Source organism: Saccopteryx leptura, chromosome 6, assembly GCF_036850995.1.
Source record: "Saccopteryx leptura isolate mSacLep1 chromosome 6, mSacLep1_pri_phased_curated, whole genome shotgun sequence".
In the NCBI taxonomy this organism is placed as follows: domain Eukaryota; kingdom Metazoa; phylum Chordata; class Mammalia; order Chiroptera; family Emballonuridae; genus Saccopteryx; species Saccopteryx leptura.
In genome coordinates this window covers 134538483-134557502 of record NC_089508.1, presented here as the reverse complement: position 1 = coordinate 134557502, position 19020 = coordinate 134538483, and the positions used below count along the sequence as shown (strand labels likewise).

At 47.0% G+C, this 19020-nt stretch overlaps 1 protein-coding gene across 1 annotated transcript in view; it reads right to left on the bottom strand.

The window, feature by feature from the left end:
- Window positions 1-19020, bottom strand: part of ARHGEF18 (Rho/Rac guanine nucleotide exchange factor 18) — a 97384-nt gene that overhangs the window by 9412 nt on the left and 68952 nt on the right. Inside the window, 11 exon segments of the mRNA XM_066343397.1 lie at window positions 1192-1283; window positions 2185-2363; window positions 3483-3559; window positions 5837-6085; window positions 6910-7027; window positions 8434-8559; window positions 9853-10103; window positions 12978-13118; window positions 13276-13388; window positions 14209-14317; window positions 14320-14346. Of these exon segments, the coding sequence (XP_066199494.1) occupies window positions 1192-1283; window positions 2185-2363; window positions 3483-3559; window positions 5837-6085; window positions 6910-7027; window positions 8434-8559; window positions 9853-10103; window positions 12978-13118; window positions 13276-13388; window positions 14209-14317; window positions 14320-14346 (1482 nt within the window).

Sequence of the window (19020 nt, the reverse complement as noted above, 5' to 3'; positions counted from 1 at the left end):
GACTTTGGGTGATGGATATGCAACATAATTAAATGTTTTCTCTGAACATATGTACCCTGATTTATTAATGTTACCCCATTAAAATTAATAAAAAATTTAAAAAAACAAGACCATAAAAAAAAGATACAAAAAAGTGCACCCCTCACAAAGAGAAATAAAATATATACTACCTAATTTTAAGTAGTTATTGCTTAAATGTTACCTAATTTAAAATAATTAGGTAACGTAGTGAGAGGGAAGAGGAAAGCTGATTGACACAAGTACTAAGAATTGCCCTTGGCAATGACTTTGCCAAAATCTCACAGGAAATCTGTCAAAACTGGGAGGAGAATGAATGAACACAATGTGCTACATTCACACAATGGAATATTTCTCAGTCATAAAAAGGAATAAAATTCTGACACCTGCTGCAATGTGAATGGATTTGAAAATATGCTGAGATAAGATGCAAAAGAACAAATGTTTCATAACTCCATTTATACAAGGTCCCTGGAATAGCCAAGTTCATAGAAACAGTCGGCTATAAGTTATCAGCAACTGGGGGAGGAAGAAATGGGGAGTGACTGCTATCAAGGACAGGGGTGTTAAAAATGATCTAAAATTGATTGTGGTGATGGTTGTGATATTGTGATAAAAGTCATTATATGGGACACTTTTAATGGGTGAACTGTATGATGTAAGAATTATATCTCAATAAAGTAGTTGAGAAATTAAAACAGGGAGGAGAAAGCCAAGGTCCCTGGCCACAAAGCCAGGGCTGGCTTGGTCTGCCTGCCTGTAGGAGGCTGTGGGATCCTGTGCTATTATCGGGCCCCTGTGCAGTTCTGCTGTATGTAACCTGGGACACCCACAGTGAGCTCTTCCCTACATGAGGACTGAATGAGGAGGCACCGTGTGTGGCAAAGCAATCATGTTTAGAAGGTGCTTGAGGACCCTGATTACCACCGCCTCCCTCCCCACACACCCCTAGAAGACCACTACTGCACCTCATGCAAGAGCTATAGGCCACAAGGCAGCACATAGCAAGATTCCCACTTTCGTGATTTGCTCCACAGCCAATCCCAATGGGACAGATCAGAAATGCCACCGGTAGTCCTAGAGCCTGCTGCCTAAGGAGTACTCTGCAGGGCTGTGTCACCACTACTGGGAACACAACTGTAGGCACAGTGGTCTGGACTGACTCCCTATTACCTTGGAAGTCCCTCAGTCTCATGATGCGGGCCTCAACCACCTTCCTCTCCTCTTCGGCCTCGCTGAAAGGCCCCTCCTCCTCATCTGGACAGCTGCAGGGAGAGGGGACAGGTGGGTGAGAATGCCTCACAGACTGACTGGCCTCTGAAATGCGCACTGGGAGGTTTACCTGCAGAACCGGCTGCTAAAGAGTATCTCATTTTGTGATAGATTTAGCTTGTCAATGGTGCAGGAGAAAATGGACAGGGAGGAAAAAGACAGCCATTAGCATTTATCCAGTCTCAGTGTTGGGGTGTAATCAGTCATAGGTTTTAAATGCCTGGCCATCACTTGGAGGAGGAGGGTGGGGCCAGCTTGTTTCCTGGGGACCTGCCTAATACGAGAGGCTGCAAGTCTAGCAGAGCTGAGATTGAGGATGGAGGGAGCTTGAGCAAGCTAAGGCTTTGGGAAGCTTCCAGGAATAGAGAAAGAGAACAGCAGGCTGAGTGGGGGGTGAAGGCTGGGCCACTGTTTTCTGTCGAGTGAACCGGGAGCCAGGCATCAAGCAGAGCCATAGGGCTAGGGTCCTCAGGCCTCCCCTGACCTGAGGAGGTAGGACAGAACACCATGACCTGCTCCAACAGGTCTGGCACCATATGAGGATGGTAGCAGTGGAGTAAGGATAGCCTGAGTGTCAGGTGAACTGTCCCACCAATATAGAAGTTAGAGCTGCCTGACACCACATCCCCTGGCCAGAGACATCTGGTCTTTTCATATCTGACAGGTCTAGCTATTATTGTAAGGAGCTGGAATGGTGCAATCTGTCCCCTTTAAATAAAGGATGGACAAAGCACTAAGGTGGAAAAAGGAGAGGAAAAGCAAAGGGGGTTTCCTGTCTGCCTGAGATTTCTGGTGCCCTCTGAGGCAGTTCAAGGTCACAGCCAATTTGCCAACCATCTAAGCCAAGGGCAAAAGGGCCAACAGGGGGAACCCACGCACATAGGATCTGGTCACCTCTCAACGGCCCTTCGGATGTGGGCCATCCAGGCATTCCTCTCCTCTTTGGAACTGGTGTAAATTTCATACATCTCGGGCCCTTGCAGGGAGGCACTGATCAGAAACATGGCTTTTTCTTCATTGGCTACTTCCCTCACAATGAGCTTTTGTAATGAGATGATGGGGCGCTTAGAGTCCTGCATGGAAGGAACACGGTGAGAGGTCCCCTTTCACTGTTGCAAATTGTTGTTTTCAAACAATTCAAAGCAGAAATATTTTAACATTTGGAGAAAAATGATACTATTGCAATGACATCCTTGTATCTTTTAATGTGTCTGTTTAATGGGCTTAAACAAATGTCTTTTGTAATCAGTAACAAATGTACACAGTATAAAACTCAAAAGAAACAAGAGTAGACAGCATATAACAACAACAAATCAATCTTCCTTCTGACCTTGTGCCCCAAACACCCAGAGCCAACCAGAATTCTCAGTCTGTGTGTCTCTACGAGATATAATGCTCCTACGAACAAGTAAAATACATATTTTTAACTGGCTGCTATGGGCTGAGTGGTGTCCCCTCAAATCCCTATGTTGAGGCCCTCACCCCAAGCACTCAGAATGAGACTGTAACAGAAGAGAGGGGCCTTTAGAGAGGTGATTAAATTAAAATGAGGTTATGTGGCTGGGCCCTGATCCAATCTGACTGGTGTCCCCATCAGAGGAGGCCAGGACAGACACACATAGAGGGACAGCCCTGTGAGGACACCTGGAGCAGATACCCAGCAGATGATGGTGTCGCATCGCCCTTGAGTGAAGGCACGGACAGCACATACAAGTGTGTTGCAGTCAAGGCCAGATGATGAGTGACAAAGCAGCTGACCTTGTCTGTGGTGCCGGGAGACCTCTTGAGAGGCTCTTTCAAATCTCTGGGAAAGGCACGTAATTTCATAGTTCAGTCACAGAGGCTGCCTTCCTTGTCAGGTGGACCCGGAGGCAAACCAGTTCTCTGAGACCCTCAGCCATGGGTGGAGGGCCTGACACTGACCCCCTGCAGTGAGGTCTGTGCTGTTAGACACTGAGGACCTGGAGGGGGGGTGCATAGGTGAGCAGGGGAGGGAGCCAAGGCCCTGGTAGATATGGGCCAGGAGAGATGGCTGGCATCCCAGCCTGACTCCAAGTATACCAGCTACACAGAGCTCATGGCAGGCCTTGATGCAGCCCGCAGCCACCCCTCCACCCAATGCCTTGCACACCCCTCCACCCAATGCCAGTCAGCTTTAAAACAGCTTTTCATGTGAAGACAGGAACACATACCACAGAAGCAAAGACATATTTCTGATCCTTTTCTTGTAGTAGCAAAAGCACATCAGTCAACAGGATGGCAAGGACATCTAAGGAGAGAGGACAGGAGGGAATGTATGGGGTGACATGACTGTGTGGGTTCTGTTGGGCAGCCAGGGAGACACAGAAGCCCAGGAGGCCTTCGGCACCATGGGAAGGAGCCCAGGTCATTCTCAGACTGGTGCCATGCTGCTTCTGCATGAGCTTAAGGGCTTCCTTTCTACCTCACGCCTTCCCACCACCTCCCCGGGTTTCAACATTTCTCCCACTGCACTGGTAGGCCCTGTGCCCTGACATCCCTGTTGTAAAGGTACCTGCTAGGTCTGGTCTTTGAAGTTCTCTCACTATAATTTCTCAAATGTGAACTCACGGCCCTGGCTGGTTGGTTCAGTGGATAGTGTTGGCCTGGCGTGCAGACGTCCCAGGTTCAAACCTTGGTCAGGGCACACATGAGAAGTGACCATCTGCTTTTCTTCCCTTCCCTCTCTCCCTTCTCTTTCTCTTACCCTCTCACAGCCAGTGGCTCAACTGGTTCGAGTGTCAGCCTGGGTGCTGAGGATGGCTCGGATGATTTGAGCATCGGCCCCAGATGGGGGTTGCTGGGTGGAACCTCATTGAGATGCAAGCGGGAGTCTGTCTCTCTACCTCTCCTCCTCTCACTTAAAAAAAAAAGTGAACTCAACTACCAACCTCCTGTTCTGCCTCCTAACATAGCAATGTGCTCTCCTCCCCTGTACCCCGAGTGCCCTGATAGGTGGCAGCAAAATGGGTGTCTTGTCCCTGTAGGTACATCTCACAGCCACTGTAAAGCAGAGCTTTTGCACTTGGTGCAAATCCTGAATACATTTCCAACACGAGCACTCAGGTGGTAAACACTGCCTTCCCAGGGGGCCTCTTCAGACAACCTCGACCCAGAGGCCCTCTCTTGCTGTCATTCTCTTACACTGAAGCGTCTAACTTTCTCAAAAGCATTTACTGCACCTTTTGCTATTTTTCTATTTGCTGATTTTTGTCTGTCTGCCCACTGATGGAAGCCCCATGAGAGTGGGAGGCCTTCTACCACCCACTGGGGCTGGCATACAGAAGGCACTAACCTGTATCTATTGGGTGCATGTCACCCAAAATAAAAACAAACATATTTTGTTGTCTGACCACCTGAAGATTCTGTCACTCCCTTTACGATTCTCACAGATGCTGATGCCACTGAACAGGTCAGCATGGAAACACCAGAGGCTCATGAAATGGACAGGATATTTGAGTGGGAGTCTTGAGTGCTCTCTGATCTGGAACTGCACCACGGATTTTGAAAGCTGGGCTCGGAGCTCACCCTGAACAGTGACTGGGATGCTTGAGAAATCCGAGGTTGGCAGCCTGGGTGGCGTTTCCTACCCATAGCAGGCCCTTTGGTGGCTGGGCCCATTGCAGGTGCACCCATTATGGCTTGGGGACTTATGAAGCTTTGGCTTTCTATTCAGATGTAAGAGTCCCAGTCCTGTGCCCTCCTGGCACACACCACACCATCTCAAAGACTGGAGGAAGAAGGTGTGAGTGTGGCTCTCTCATTCTGATGACACTCCTGGTTGCCCGTGCTCATCCTGATTCTGCATACCTTGCTTCAGCCACCAAACAGCCAGCCTGCAGTGGCTCTGTGACAGCTGGCAACCCACTGACCCAAAATGGTGCTCACTGATCCAGAGGGCACCCCCCCCCCCACTCCATGGTGGTGGCACCAATTCAAGATTGTGCCCTCACTCCAAGATGGCAATTCAAGAAGGTGGTCCAACTAAGAAGGTGCCACCAGTCTAAGATGGGAGCCACCACTCCTAAATGGCACCACTAATGCAGAGGGTGCCCACCTTCCAGGATGGTGCCCAGCACACCAAGAGGGTGCTACAGATTCCAGATGGCATCACCACTCCAAGATGGTACTGCCATGCCAGAATGGTGGCTAGGGGCAGTATATTACCTTTCTTTTTTTTTTTAGAGGAGGGGAGATAGTGAGACAGAGTCCCATATGTGCCCTGACCTTGATCCACACCTGGCAACTCGTCTGGGTCTAATGCTAGAATCAAATGAGCTAACCTCAGTGTCTGAGGCTGACAGTTGCGCCAACCGAGCCAACCGAGCCATCCTTAGCGCCCAGGGCCATGCTTGAACCAATCAAGCCACTGGCTACAGGAGGGGAAGAGGGAAAGAAGCGGGAGAGGGAGGAGGGAGAAGCAGATGATTGCTCCTCATGTGTGCCCTGACTGGGGATCAAAGCCAGGACATTCATACACTGGACAATGCTCTACTGACTGAGCCAACTGGCCAGGGAAGCACTTTACCTTTCAGACGCCCCGACGTGGTCTTCCAGCACAGCATGCCGTCCAGCTGGAGCTGCCGCTGCAACATATCCTCCTTGCGGAAGGTCAGCCCATTCTTGAGCTTGCTGGAGGACTTCAAGTCCATCTTCCCGGCGATTTCTTTGAGGCGCTGGCTTTTCTCGCATTCGCTGACCTTGGCATCCACTTGTGAGATGATGTCTTTGATGAGGTTCAGGGCCTGGGTCAGGTCTTCATAGTCCTTGGAGCCAGCTGCCACACACAGCAGAGTTAGTGCTTTTCTTTGTCTGAGTCCATGAACAATGGTAGAGGTGGCCATGCTACAGGGTCTGTGAGGTGTGTTCCTTTAGGCCACTGCTTGGAGGACCCTCAAGAATCACCTTCCAACTCAAGTTTTCCAAGACATAAATGCTTCTCCAAAATAAATGTAACAGCCCAGAGTTTGGTTTTTATCAAGACAGGGCTTCTTTCGAATGTAGAAGCTAAGCGCAATTCAAATGATAAAAACAGCCCGGCACAGCTCCACCAGCCACTCCTTGGTAAACAGACTCCCCTGTGTCCTCCAACTCTTCATAAGACTCCCTCCACCTCCTGCTATTACTAAGAGCTAGGGATGTAGTTTTCATGGTTGGGGAACTTGCTCATTCTTGCACCCATGGCCCAAATCCCCTAGATATGAGGGAGGTGTGGTCCGCATTGCCTTGGCCTCCAAGAACTCCCATCTGCGCTGTGTGCCCTTTCCCTCTGCCCTCCATGCTATAGGCTGTCCCTCTCGTGGCACTGGTCATGGACTCTGTGCCCATCTGGATCACTCAGGAGTAACCTGAAACAAGGGCAGTTACTCCATCATTTACGCACTCCTCACACCAGGGGTAATGGCAGATAAATGAGACTCGGTACTCACACAACAAATTTCACACAGTGGCAGCTCAGTTCATAATCGCCAAGCTCAGCTGAACCCAGAGAACCAGGGACAAATCACAAAGGGGCACTCATCCAGTCTGTTGCCAAAAGGGAGCAGGGACACAGACCACCCCCAAGCACCAATGGGCAAGGCAATAAGACGGCTACTGCACCTTCTGTGTTCTGAATGATGCGCTCCACTAGCACGGGGTACTTGGTTATGCGCTGAGTGACCAGAAGAATGCACTCCAGCATGCCAAGCCGCCTCACAATGGAAAAGTTGCTGATTTTCTATGAAATAGAAAACAAAACCACAACATATTGACATTTTATCTCTTGCCAAACTCGTGAATTTAACTTGGTCAGATACTGAGGCTAGGGGCTCCTTCCTCTTTTAGCTGATGGGGACCTTTTCTTTGTCATGTCACCAAACATTCAAAAGCAGAGACCACTTGCATGATACGTAAAGGCACCAAAGGCAAAGGCAGCTTTGCCTGTTGAAAAGATGGCCCCTGAGAGACCAGTGGAGGAGAAACCAGAACCAGCAGAGGCGGCATGGAAACCACCTGGACAGCTATCTGATGCACACATGCACCCATGTGTATGATGATCCCCACCTGACCGATAGTTGTTGGAACCATCCAGAACTAGATGAGGCCTGTGCCTTCTGAACTGGCTCCCCGCTGGCTTCTGACACATACCTCTGGCTAAGAACCCTCAAAGTGACCTTCTGAAGCTGTTTGCTGGTGGTGCCAAGGGTGGCTGGCCAGAGTGCACCATGTACTCTGCTTTTTGCTCCTATCGCGCGTCTGTGCTTCAGAAACACCAGGGTTGCAGAGGACCAGAGAGTCAGTGTGGGATCTGAGATTACTGGGCAGTGCTCTGCTCTGTTTCCTTCTGTCTCATCAGAACCCTCCCACTTAGCAGGTGTTTCTGGCTCAATGCTCATCACAGATGAAATCAGGCCCAGAAGTGCCCCTCTCCCCTCACTTGTACCCACTGTGAGGACAGTGGAGGGAAGGAAGAGCACACCATTCCTAACACCAGACCCTGAGTTATATAACGTCACTTCAGAGGGAAGCCACGGGGTGCAGATGGTAGGTGGTGGAGCCCCTTTGGAGTCAGGTGGCAGGGGCTGCTGTATGGCCATGCTGACAAAGCCCAGGTGCTCGTGCTGGTACACGGGAGGTGGGGCCTTGCCCAATCCGCCTGACTCAGGCTGGGTGAAGTGTTTTTAGTTCTGAGCTGTGAGCATCCACACACTGTTAGGCATAAGGTGGGTGTGGGTCATCCCACTGGCTATAGGGGAACAAATGGGACCAGAGTGGGGAGGAGGCGAAGGGTTAGAGTAAGGCACACCTTGCATCAGCAGGAGTGTTTAAAGGCACAACTGGCTCTAGAGGGGGTGGTTCCCAGGGAAGGTGGCCCCTTGAAATGACATTTATGTCACCTCAACATTCTAAGGAAGACGGTCAATGGGTTCCACACTGGGGCATCTCAGAGGCTGCCCTGGCACATCAAGGAACAAAGCTCCAGCTATGAGTTTGTGGTTAAGAATGAAATAGAAATTCGAAATCATTGGTGTATAACAGGTATCTTAATATCAAAATCTCCAAGCAGCTCTGTGGGGGGGAAAAAAAAACCTAAAACAAAGAGGGTATGTTTTAAATTAAAAAAAAATTATTTTCTTTTTTTACCTTGATCAAGTTTTGAAATTTCTTATTTTGCTGCAGCAGCAACTTGTAATGACTAACTGCTTCGTTGTGGCTACTACAAAAGACACCATATTTTTCTTTCATTCTCTCTCCATTTTCACCTGAAAACTGAAGAAAGTGAGGACATTATTGAAATGGAACATGAAAACGCCAGGGCATGTGTTCTCCCTATTCATCTGACTCTGCTAAAAACAAGTACTGACTTCACTGGTGATTTCACTTTCTTCTCTAACAAACACAGAAATGCTTCATTACAGGTGTCTAATGGCAAGGTACAATATAGGTAAAACGAGAAAACTTTCTGCTAATGGGCTTTATGCCATCAGAGGTGCTGCAACAACTTCTTGAAATCTAAAAGGAAAATAAGTTTAACACGAAGAATATTAGGAAAATTTAAAAGCAAAGGGGGTATTTAAAAACAGAAAAGCCCAGAATGAAACACTAGATAGTGTTTGCACAAGTATGTTGCTATTTAGGCGCCTATGTTGTTAAACCATTGGCTACGTGCACAAGTGGAAGGGCCTGGGACCACTGTCTCCAGGAGTGGCAGGCTCTCAATCAATGGGGGGGGTCAGGGTTCCTGGACCCAAATCCAATGTGGGGGTGGTTCTCCCCATTACCAGTGATTCTCAGACAACAGGGTCCAACACTATCTACCTGGAGACAGCATCAGATTCTACAGGTTAAGGGTTCAGTTCCACAAAAGTGCCTCCCCCTTTAAAACACCAGTTGTCACCTGAGCTCCTGGCTGACTGGCTATCAATCAGGATTCCCAGCACCCCCTTCTCGGGTTGGATGAATCTACTAGAGTGGCTCACAGAACTAAGAAAGACAAGTTTCTTACTTGATCAGTTTTGTTATGAAGGATATAACTCAGGAGCAGCCAGACGAAAGAGCTGCATAGGGCCAGGTACAGGGAAAGGGCTCAGAGCTCCCATGACCTGCCTTGCGTGGCCAGGCATCACTCTCCCCAAATCTCCATGTGTTCACAACTGGACGCTCTCCAGACCCTGTCCTACTGGGATTGTATGGAGTTTTCTCTACATAGGCACTACTGATTAATTCATTAGCCACTATCCACTGATTCGACCTACAGCCCCTCTTCGCACCCAAGGATCAAGGAAGGGGTAGGACCGAAAGTTCCAGCCCTCTAATTACACGGTTGGGTCCCCTGGCAATCAGCTCCCGTCCTTAGGTCCTAAAAGTTACCTCATTCACATAACCAAAGACACCTTTATGCTCTCCTCACTTAGGAAATTCCAAAGGTTTTGGGAGCTATGAGACTAGAAATGTGGAAGAACATCAAATGTATATTTCTTATAAATAACAATATTGCAGGGAACCCGGTTTTTGTTATTGGGAGAAACAGCTGGAGTGAGGGCCTGTGCTGGCCTTGCCCACCTGCTCTAGCAGGAGGTCCCCGATTTTCTGGATGCTATAATTCCGGTCACTGCCCTCTTCCAGGGACTCCTGGCGGCGTTCCTTCAGCCGAGAGAGGAAGTGACTGTGCATCTCCAGTAGGTCGTCTGCACACGGGAAGAGACGGCTGACGGCCTCGCTGCTGAACTGCAGCTCCTCCTGCAGGGCCCTGGCGTACACCTTCAGCATGATCTTGAGCGTCCGCACGTGGTGCACCTCCGTCTGTATCAGCTCTGCAGGGACACAGACGACAGCACTTGCCCACAGTAGGGAGCACACCTGGCTTTACTCCTCCTGTGTCCCACAGACACACTCGTGCGTACTGCCTGCACACCACATACCAGGCTGCCTTCTCAGTTCTCACCCAAGTCCTCATCCCCGTAGCCTTACTGCCCAGGACCCAGGCCTTCCCACCCCAGTGCTGCCGAGGTCCCAGTGGAAGGGAGCAGTGAGGGGTAGAGTGACATCAGGAAAGGGAGGACCCCGGATGTGCACTGGGACCTCAAATTCACAGGAAGGTTTCGTGCCTTAGAGTCAAACAAAGACATTTCAAGGTTGTTTTAAGCCAGAAAATTGTCTGGATAAACACCATTCCTTGGGGTGTGAAACTCACACGTTTGTGCACATCAGTGGCAAGATTCAGACTACAGCTGATGCAAAAGCAGAGCTCAAATGAGATTTTAATTCATTGTAAAAGGCAAAGAAAGATCAGGTTTTGTGTTGGAGTTTTCCTTTTCCTTATTTTTAAAAATTTTTATTTATTGATTTTAGCCAGAGAGAAAGGGGGAGAGAGAGATTGAAAGAAAGAGAGAAAGAGAGAGAGAGAGAGAGAGAGAGAGAGAGAGAGACAGATAGGAACATTAATCTGCTACTGTAAATGCCCTGACCTGGGATCAATCCAGCAAACTCTGTGCCTCAGGCTGAAGCTCCAACCAATGAAGCTATCTAGCCAGGGCTTCTTTTTCTTATTTTTTAGTGAGCAAGAGACAGAGGGACAGACAGGAAGGGAGAGAGATGAGAAGCATCAATTCATACTTGTGTCATTTTAGTTGTTCATTATTGCTTTCTCATATGTGCCTGACCGGGGTTGGGGGAGGCTCAGGTTGAGCCAGAGACCCCTTGGGCTTCAAGCCAGAAACCATGGGATTATGTCAATGATCTCAAGCCAGTGAGGCGGTGAGCCCATACTCAAGCTGGTGACCTTGGGGTTTTGAACCTGGGACCTCAGCCTCCCAGGTTGATGCTCTACCTCAGTGGTAAGTAGTAAACCTGGTCCCTCCTGCCCACTAGTGGGCATTCCAGCCTTCATGGTGGGCGGTAGCGGAGCAACCAAAGTATAAATAAAAAGATAGATTTAACTATAATAAGTTGTTTTATAAAAATTTATTCTGCCAAACAGCGAAAATACAACATAAAGTACTTGGTAAGTAATTATTATTATATGCTTTAACTTGCTGTAACTCTGCTTTATAAATTTTATAAAGTAAAGTTACTTCCCTACTTTATAAATCACCACTACTGTGGAACCGGTAGGCGGTTAGAAAATTTTACTACTAACAGAGACACAAAAGTGGGCGGTAGGTATAAAAAGGTTGACTACCTCTGATCTACCTCTTGCACCACCAATAGTCAGGCTTCATTAATTGGAGTTTTTCTGACATTCAAGTTAAGGCCTTAAAGCTATTAAAGACAAAACCAAGGTCAATAGTGCCGGGCCCCAGGTGTCCAAAGTGGGACGGAAGGAGGGCTGGAAGCAGTCTGTTTGCCCAGCAATGGAAATAATGTGGCGACAAGCTGCCCTGATGGCAGCATCTAGCCTGGTCCTCCAGTCCCCTCTGTAGGGTCTCCGGCATACCTCTAGGTCCCGAGAGGAAGTGCCCACCAGGGTGATCCTCCACATCCACACTCCACCTTCCCCTGGCCCGGGCAGGGAGCTCAGTGCATGAGATGTGGAAGGAAGCGCGTGCCAATGGACACCACACTGGGATCCCAGAACTGGACCCGCTTTATGGGATAAAAGTAGAACACTTCTAGATATACCAGAATTTCTTCCCAGAATGCCAATGAGGGAGAGGAAAATTCCCCCTTAGGTGGCACAACACGGTCATTCTTGGGGGACAGTTCCCATGAAGAGGACCATAAGAACAAGCAACAGCCTGACCAGTGGTGGTGCAGTGGATAGAGTGTCAATCTGGGACACTGAAGGCCCAGAGTCAAAACCCCGAGGTCACCGGCTTGAGTGTGACCTCATTTGGCTACAGTGTGGTGTTGCTGCTTGAGCATGGGATCATAGACATGACCCCATGGTCACTGGCTTAAACAAGGGGTCACTGGCTCAGCTGGAGACCCACATGAAGGCATGTATGAGAAGCAATCAATGAACAACTAAGGTGACGCAACCAAAAGTTGATGATTCTTATCTCTCTCCCTTCCTGTCTGCCTCTGTCTCTGTCTCTTTCTGCCTCCTCACTAAAAATACAATAAAATAAAAAAAAAATAAATAAAGGGAAGGAAGAACAAGTAACAGCTCTGAGGAAAGAAAGGCCTTGGGTCCCAGTGCGACTGCCCTGGGTCTTGGTCACCCAGCTGAAAGGGGCCTGGAGGGACATACATGGGGCACCCAGCACAGCCCCCGGCTGGGGGATAGGCTCTGAGTGTAGGAGCTGGGATTTCACTGTAAGATACAACACCTCATCAGGACAGTGGCTACCCATGGCCAGGTTGTCTGACAGCCAGTGGGACAGCCAGTGGGAAGGGACACCCATGATGAAGATGGTGCTACAGTCACATGGGGAGAAAGGGACATGTCTCCCAAAGCCCCCAATCACAGCCATGCTCAGGCCTGGTTCTCTCTCAGGGTCACCAATAAGGTAGGACAAATCAGGCCTGGGCATTCAGCCATCCTCGTCCTTAGAGACGTCCCTGGCCACCTTCTTCCTGGCCCCAAAGGCAGGGCTGTCCTGGGAAGAGCAGGAAGCAGAATAACATTCTCGGGGGCATCAGCAGTGGGGCCCAGGCTCCCAGGTGGAAATTTTTGAAAAAAAGAGGAAATTAAAAAAAGAAAAAAAGGATGTGGAGTGCCAGTGTGGGGGTGGAGAACTTCTCACCGTAGAGTACATCCTGTCTCTTTATCACCTCCTTTTTTTGTTCCTTTGCATATGCTGGGTCCACAGACAGGCTCCAGGACTCGGCCTCAAACTCATGGGCGTCTGATTCGATCTCACTCCTCAGTGTGGCGGTGTAGGACTCTGGAGGAGGAGCAAGAGGCCACTGCTCAGGGCCCTCAGCCTGGCTGGCTCAGGACACCCCAGCCTTCGTCTCGTGGACAGACTGATGTGGGTCCCAGCATTTCCCAGGGCAGATGGAGACCACCTGTCACTGGTGAAGAAATTGGGATGGCTGTACCTTCTACAAAAATGGACTCAGCATTCGAGGATATAAGTGAAAGGCAGTCATCAGGTGCCTGCTTAAACTTCAAAAATACAGAGTCGGCTTCATCCATCTCTCCTGTGACTAGTCTAAATAAAAGTCATAAAAACAATTATTTCAAAATATTGAAATAAACACACACCCCATTCTATGAAGGCAAATTAGACTGTTAATCAATCCACTAAAATATTATTTGAGAACTTTGTGGATTTCAATATACCTTAACTTTGTCATGAATCACTTCTGAAAATTTAAAAACTGTCAACATTTCAGGACTTCTTCTACCATAACAAACTTTAATGTTCAGATACAGTCAAAGTGTGGGTTAATTGTATGTTTTCTTTACTGGCCATTGGAACCCCCAAAATTCTTTCTAGCAAGAGTCAGGTGGACAAAGCCTCACTCAGTGGAGGTGGAGGGAGAACTGTTTCAAAGGAAAAGGATGATAAGCTCCTCTCCTCACCAACAAGGGTTACCCCAGTTTTTACGCTAGGTTTCCTCCCTGAACACTGCTAAAAGCAGTATTGAGTGAACCACTCTGGTGTCCTTGAAACACTGGGTTAGGGCATAAATAACAAGCTGCAACCTCCACAGCAAACTCAGTGGGACTTTTAGCCTTGTCTTGAGTTCAGAAAGGAATGCTGGCCAAGGGTCCTATAACAGCATGAAGCAAACTGGTTACAAATGGCCAAGTCCACCCAGAATACACTATTTTTAAAAAGAAAAAGAAATGACTCTGAAACAAGTGTTAAGGGGAACTCTACAGTCTTGGTTGGGGGCCCACAAGCAGATTCACACACTGCAGGGTCTCCTCTCAGAGAGGGTATGTATGGGTAGGGTCCCCATGGAATGCCACACCCCAAACTCCCTCCCTTCATCTGTGCCTGACAGCAGAGAGGACCAGCTTACCCAAGTCTTGTCCCTGTTCCCACTGGGCTGGGTGCTGGCTGTGGACCCCCCTTTTGTACGACTGTCATGCCGACATTCCTGGACAGGGCTGGGTTGCCATCGGACAAGAGGTGGCTCTTGGTTGCTCCTTCAGGGACACTGTGACAGAGGCAAAGACAGAATTGGTGCTGAGGAAGTGAGCAGGGTAGTGGAGGCGGCCCATCCTGAAGCCCTGCTCTGATCGTGGCCGCAGCACAGCAGGATCTGGAAGGTCAGTAGCTCATAATCTAGAAAGAAATTCTCACCCCATTTCCTAGGACAGGAGCCACAGGACAGCTCGGGGCGGTGCAGCATGTGGTCTCTGTCACTGCCCTTGGAATGCGCAGTCCCATGTTCACGTGTGGAGCTCTCAGACTCCAGCAGAGTGCTGTTTTATGCCTCTGTGGGATCTTTCTACAAGTGTGAGACTACATCTGTTCTTACTGTATTGGCTGAAGCAGCAGCTCTGGAGAGCAGGATATTGGTCCCTACAGTGACCATTTAGGGAGCAAATCACCTGTATTTTTTTCCTTTGGTAAAACAACAGCAACAAAGCCTCCTGACACTTCTTCCATCTTAGTAGGGAGTCAAAAAGCAGAGAACAGTTCCCTTCACTGTAAAGAAGCTAAATCATGAAAATAGGGAGCTCTGTGCTTGGTGTGGCTTGTACTGACATCTCTCTCTCGCTCTCTCTCTCACACCTCCCCCCCCCCCCCCACAAACACGTTTGGTAAGAACTCTAGTTGAATCTGACCACCAGAGTGAACAGATAGCAGGCTCTGATCTTATTTCATATGGTGATTGTAAACCAAACTAACAGGCAACAGGGAATCCAAACAGCTGCCCACACTCATCTGCTCATTAGCTCAAGAGCTTAGCTCAGTGGTTCTCAAAGTGTGCTCCAGGGTGCACTGGTACGCCCTAGAAGATGTCCAGGTGCACCCTATGCAGTGGTCAGCAAACTCATTAGTCAACAGAGCCAAGTATCAACAGTAAGATTAAAATTTCTTCTGAGAGCCCAAATTTTTTAAACTTAAACTATATAGGTAGGTACATTTCTTATCGAGGTAGCGTCTGCATGTGGTATTTTGTGGAAGAGCCACACTCAAGGGGCCAAAGAGCCACATGTGGCTCGAGAGCCACAGTTGGCTGACCAGAGCCCTATGATATTCCAGAGAAATATGTGCCTGTTGGGGACCAGAAAACCAACAGGGCTTTTGGAGTTTTTAGATTTTGGGGGGACAGAGGTGTGGGGAATTGGCTGTAAGCTGACAGTCTGCCCAACCCCTCTCCTCACTTGCCTGATTAGGTTGCAAAAGGCTGTTAAGCTGTGGTGCTGGATTGTTTACACTACCCCCCATGTTCCCTGGAAAGACTAGAGGCAAGTTTCTTCTATGCTTTGTTTAGTGTAAAGTTAAGATGATATGTATGGTGGGGGTTTTCTGCACTTGGTAAAATTCTTGGGTTGCCTTGGAAACGTGATCAGAGACCACTGATTTGCTAATGGCCTCACTTTGCCCTACATATAAAGCAAGATGCCATTTTTGGGCGCACTTTGTTCTTGCCAGCAGCAAGTACAGGGCCCTCCCGACCCTGTATTTTCTTAATTCCGTGTATTTTCTTAATTCTGCACAGTTCCCACTCGGGACCTGGAATTACTAGCCGCACTGGTTCATGGCATGTGCCCAGATATAAAAATAATAGTTACTCTATTATACCATTTGATTACGGAAATACTGCTCTTTTTGTTAACACATCATTATTATATTTATTATTAACACATCATTATATTATTTTTAGATAAATACACCCAAATAAAATGGATAGGTTTCTCAAAAAGAAGCGTGATATTGAAGAATCTGATTCTGGAAGTGGGCAAAAGTTAAGTGTAAATAAAACGGGATTTGAAGGCTGACAGGCAGAATTTAATTTATAGCATTTTCCATCACTTAACACTGAACAATATAATTGGATTAGAAACCCATTCATGGACGCTTCAAGTGATTTTGGTTTAACATTAACAGAAGAAGAAGAACTGGCAGCTATATCCACTGATCGTGGATTGATGATTAAACATAAGGAATTGTCTCTTGAAGCCTTTTGGATTTTTATAAAAGAAGAATATCTAAAAAAACAGTATCTAAAAAAGCTTTGAACATTTTACTACAATTTTCAACATCCTATTTATGTGAATTAGAATTTTCTACCCTCAACACAATTAAGAGTAAAAAGAGAGGAATTCTTCAATGTATTGACGAGAAAATGAGTTTCCCTTTCAAATATATGCCCGAACATTGAAGAAATCGCCAGGACACATCAGGCTCATGTTTCTCATAAACACAAGAATGAAAAAATTTAACACATTTGTGCTAGGACCTGCTGAATTTACTAAATCTTACTAAGAATGTATATATGTATATAAAAAGATAACGTTTTTTGTCGTTTTTTTTAACCACTCTTTTTACAAATTCTAAAAAGTATAACTCAAAAAATGTAACAAAAATGTTTTTTTTAATGTCAGAATAAATTTAATTTTGTCGTATTTATTTCATTTAATTACCATAAAAGCACGCTTGGACTTTATATATTTTTTCTTTAATATATGACTTAATTATTATAACATATTTCTCAGAAATTTGTATATAGTGCACCTACAATTATTTGTAGGATTTAAAATGCGCCCCTACTTCAGAAGGTTTGAGAACCACTGGCTTAGCCATTAGTAAGCAGGTACCCTGATTACCTTTCCCACTGATGGAAAGATGCAACTCTTAGAAAACCAAGCTATCATAAATTGGCTGTTTTTTCCCTCATATTTAACTCAAGCCTAGTTTAGCCAGGCTGCTTGGTTCACTTATTCAAATGTGGTGAATGAGGAGCCACTGCGCTACCTCACCCACCAGGTGTTGTAAAGTACCAAAAGCTACAGAATCAATATTCATATGTTAAGAGGCTTAAGGAACATTTTATTAATTTGGGTTAAGGTGTGCAGAGAACTTTTGAGAATAATCTCTGTACTGTGTGACTGGCATAAAACCAGGATGGTCCTTAGCATTGTATTGTAAATGCAAAGGGAGGAAAACATGGATTCCCAGACATTCCACCACACCTGTGGGGCAAGGGGTGAATGGTTAGACAGGTGCAGGAAGAGAAAAGCCAAAATAAACCTTTTCTTATAGTAATGAGCCATTTGCAGGCATTTGTCCCCACGAAACTACCTCTCTTATGTAAATGCATATGGTTAATACGTGTGACTCTAGACAGAGAGATGGCGGATAAACACTAAAAAATATAGGAATGCCTTTTAATATGTAAAGAGACATCTTTCTACCATTGTGTTGACTTATAAATTTTGTTTTCTCCAAAATGATGTATGGCTTGCAAATTGAACATGGTCCTATCATGTTAAAGGACATATGACTATAACCAATAGTGGTAAAGGGCACCTAATTGCAATTTTTACTTCTGTACTTCCCACTTACAAAACTATAAAAACTAAGTAGAACAAAGGGCCGGCAAGCTCTCCCTCAGATTTCTGTCAGAGTTGCAGCCGCTTGGCCAAGCTAGACAATAAAGCTTTGATGTGTAATTGACGGATTTTGTTCGTGTCTTCAATGTTTCAAGTCCCTCTGGATTAGGCTTAACAGTGAAAGCCACATTTGAAAGTTTTGCTCTAAGATCAAACCAACAGTAGCATTAAAAAGAAATCCATCACCTGGCCTGTGGTGGTGCAGTGACTAAAGCGTTGACCTGGAATGCTGAGGTTGCCGGTTTGAAACCCTGGCTTCCCTGGTCAAGGCACATATGGGAGTTGATGCTTCCTTCTCCTCTCCCTTCTCTCTTTCTCCTCTCTAAAATGAATTTTAAAAAAAGAAAAAAAAAGAAATCTGCCCAGTGGCCTCCCTGATCTGGCTCCTGGGTCCCCAACACACTCATCCACCAGGATTTCTGTTATACGAAGAAAGCAGCTGGAACTCAGGTCTCACATCAGCAGGGAGACTGTCACCCTTGGGTTGGGCACAGGGCCAGCACTAGAGGAAGCTGTACTTTCAGGAACTTTAGTGGGGAGGAGAGTTCAGTATGATAATAAGTGAGTTTTAATTTGGGTGGAAATTTAGGGAGGTTGCAAGTGTGCAGATGGGAATGTGTCCAAGAGAATGGTTCTGGTAGAGGGAATAATGAAAAAACTTGTTAACTGAGACTGCACCACTAAGCGGTGACTTTGTGTCACACACACAATGCATACTATCCCAACTACTCATTCTTTCTTTTTGAAAGAGAGAACACACACACAGGAAGGGAGAGAGATGGGAAGCATCAACTTGTAGTTGCGGCACTTTAGTTCATGGATTGCTTCTCATATGTGCCTTGATGGGGGTAAGGGCATGGGGGGAGGGAAGCTCAAGCTGAGCCAGTGATGCCCTGCTCAAACCAGTAACCTTGGGCTCAAACCAGTGACTATGGGGCTCAAGCCAGTGACTATAGGCTTAAGCCAGCGACCATGTGATCATGTTAATGAGCCCACATTCAAGCCAATGACTTTGGGGTTTTGCTTGGATCCTCAGAGTCCCAGGTTGATGCTCTCTCCACTGCGCCACCACTGGTCAGGACCAGCTACTCATTCTTTAACACAGCTCAGCATGATGAAGATGTCATCTGGGCAGTGACCGCAAACATTGTGACCTCATGACTATAAGTGGCTAACAATTACTATTATAGTACACCAAGGTGATGAAGCGGTGACTCATATACAAACTCCCATTTACAAAGGTGAAAATCGTAAAATTGAGGCCT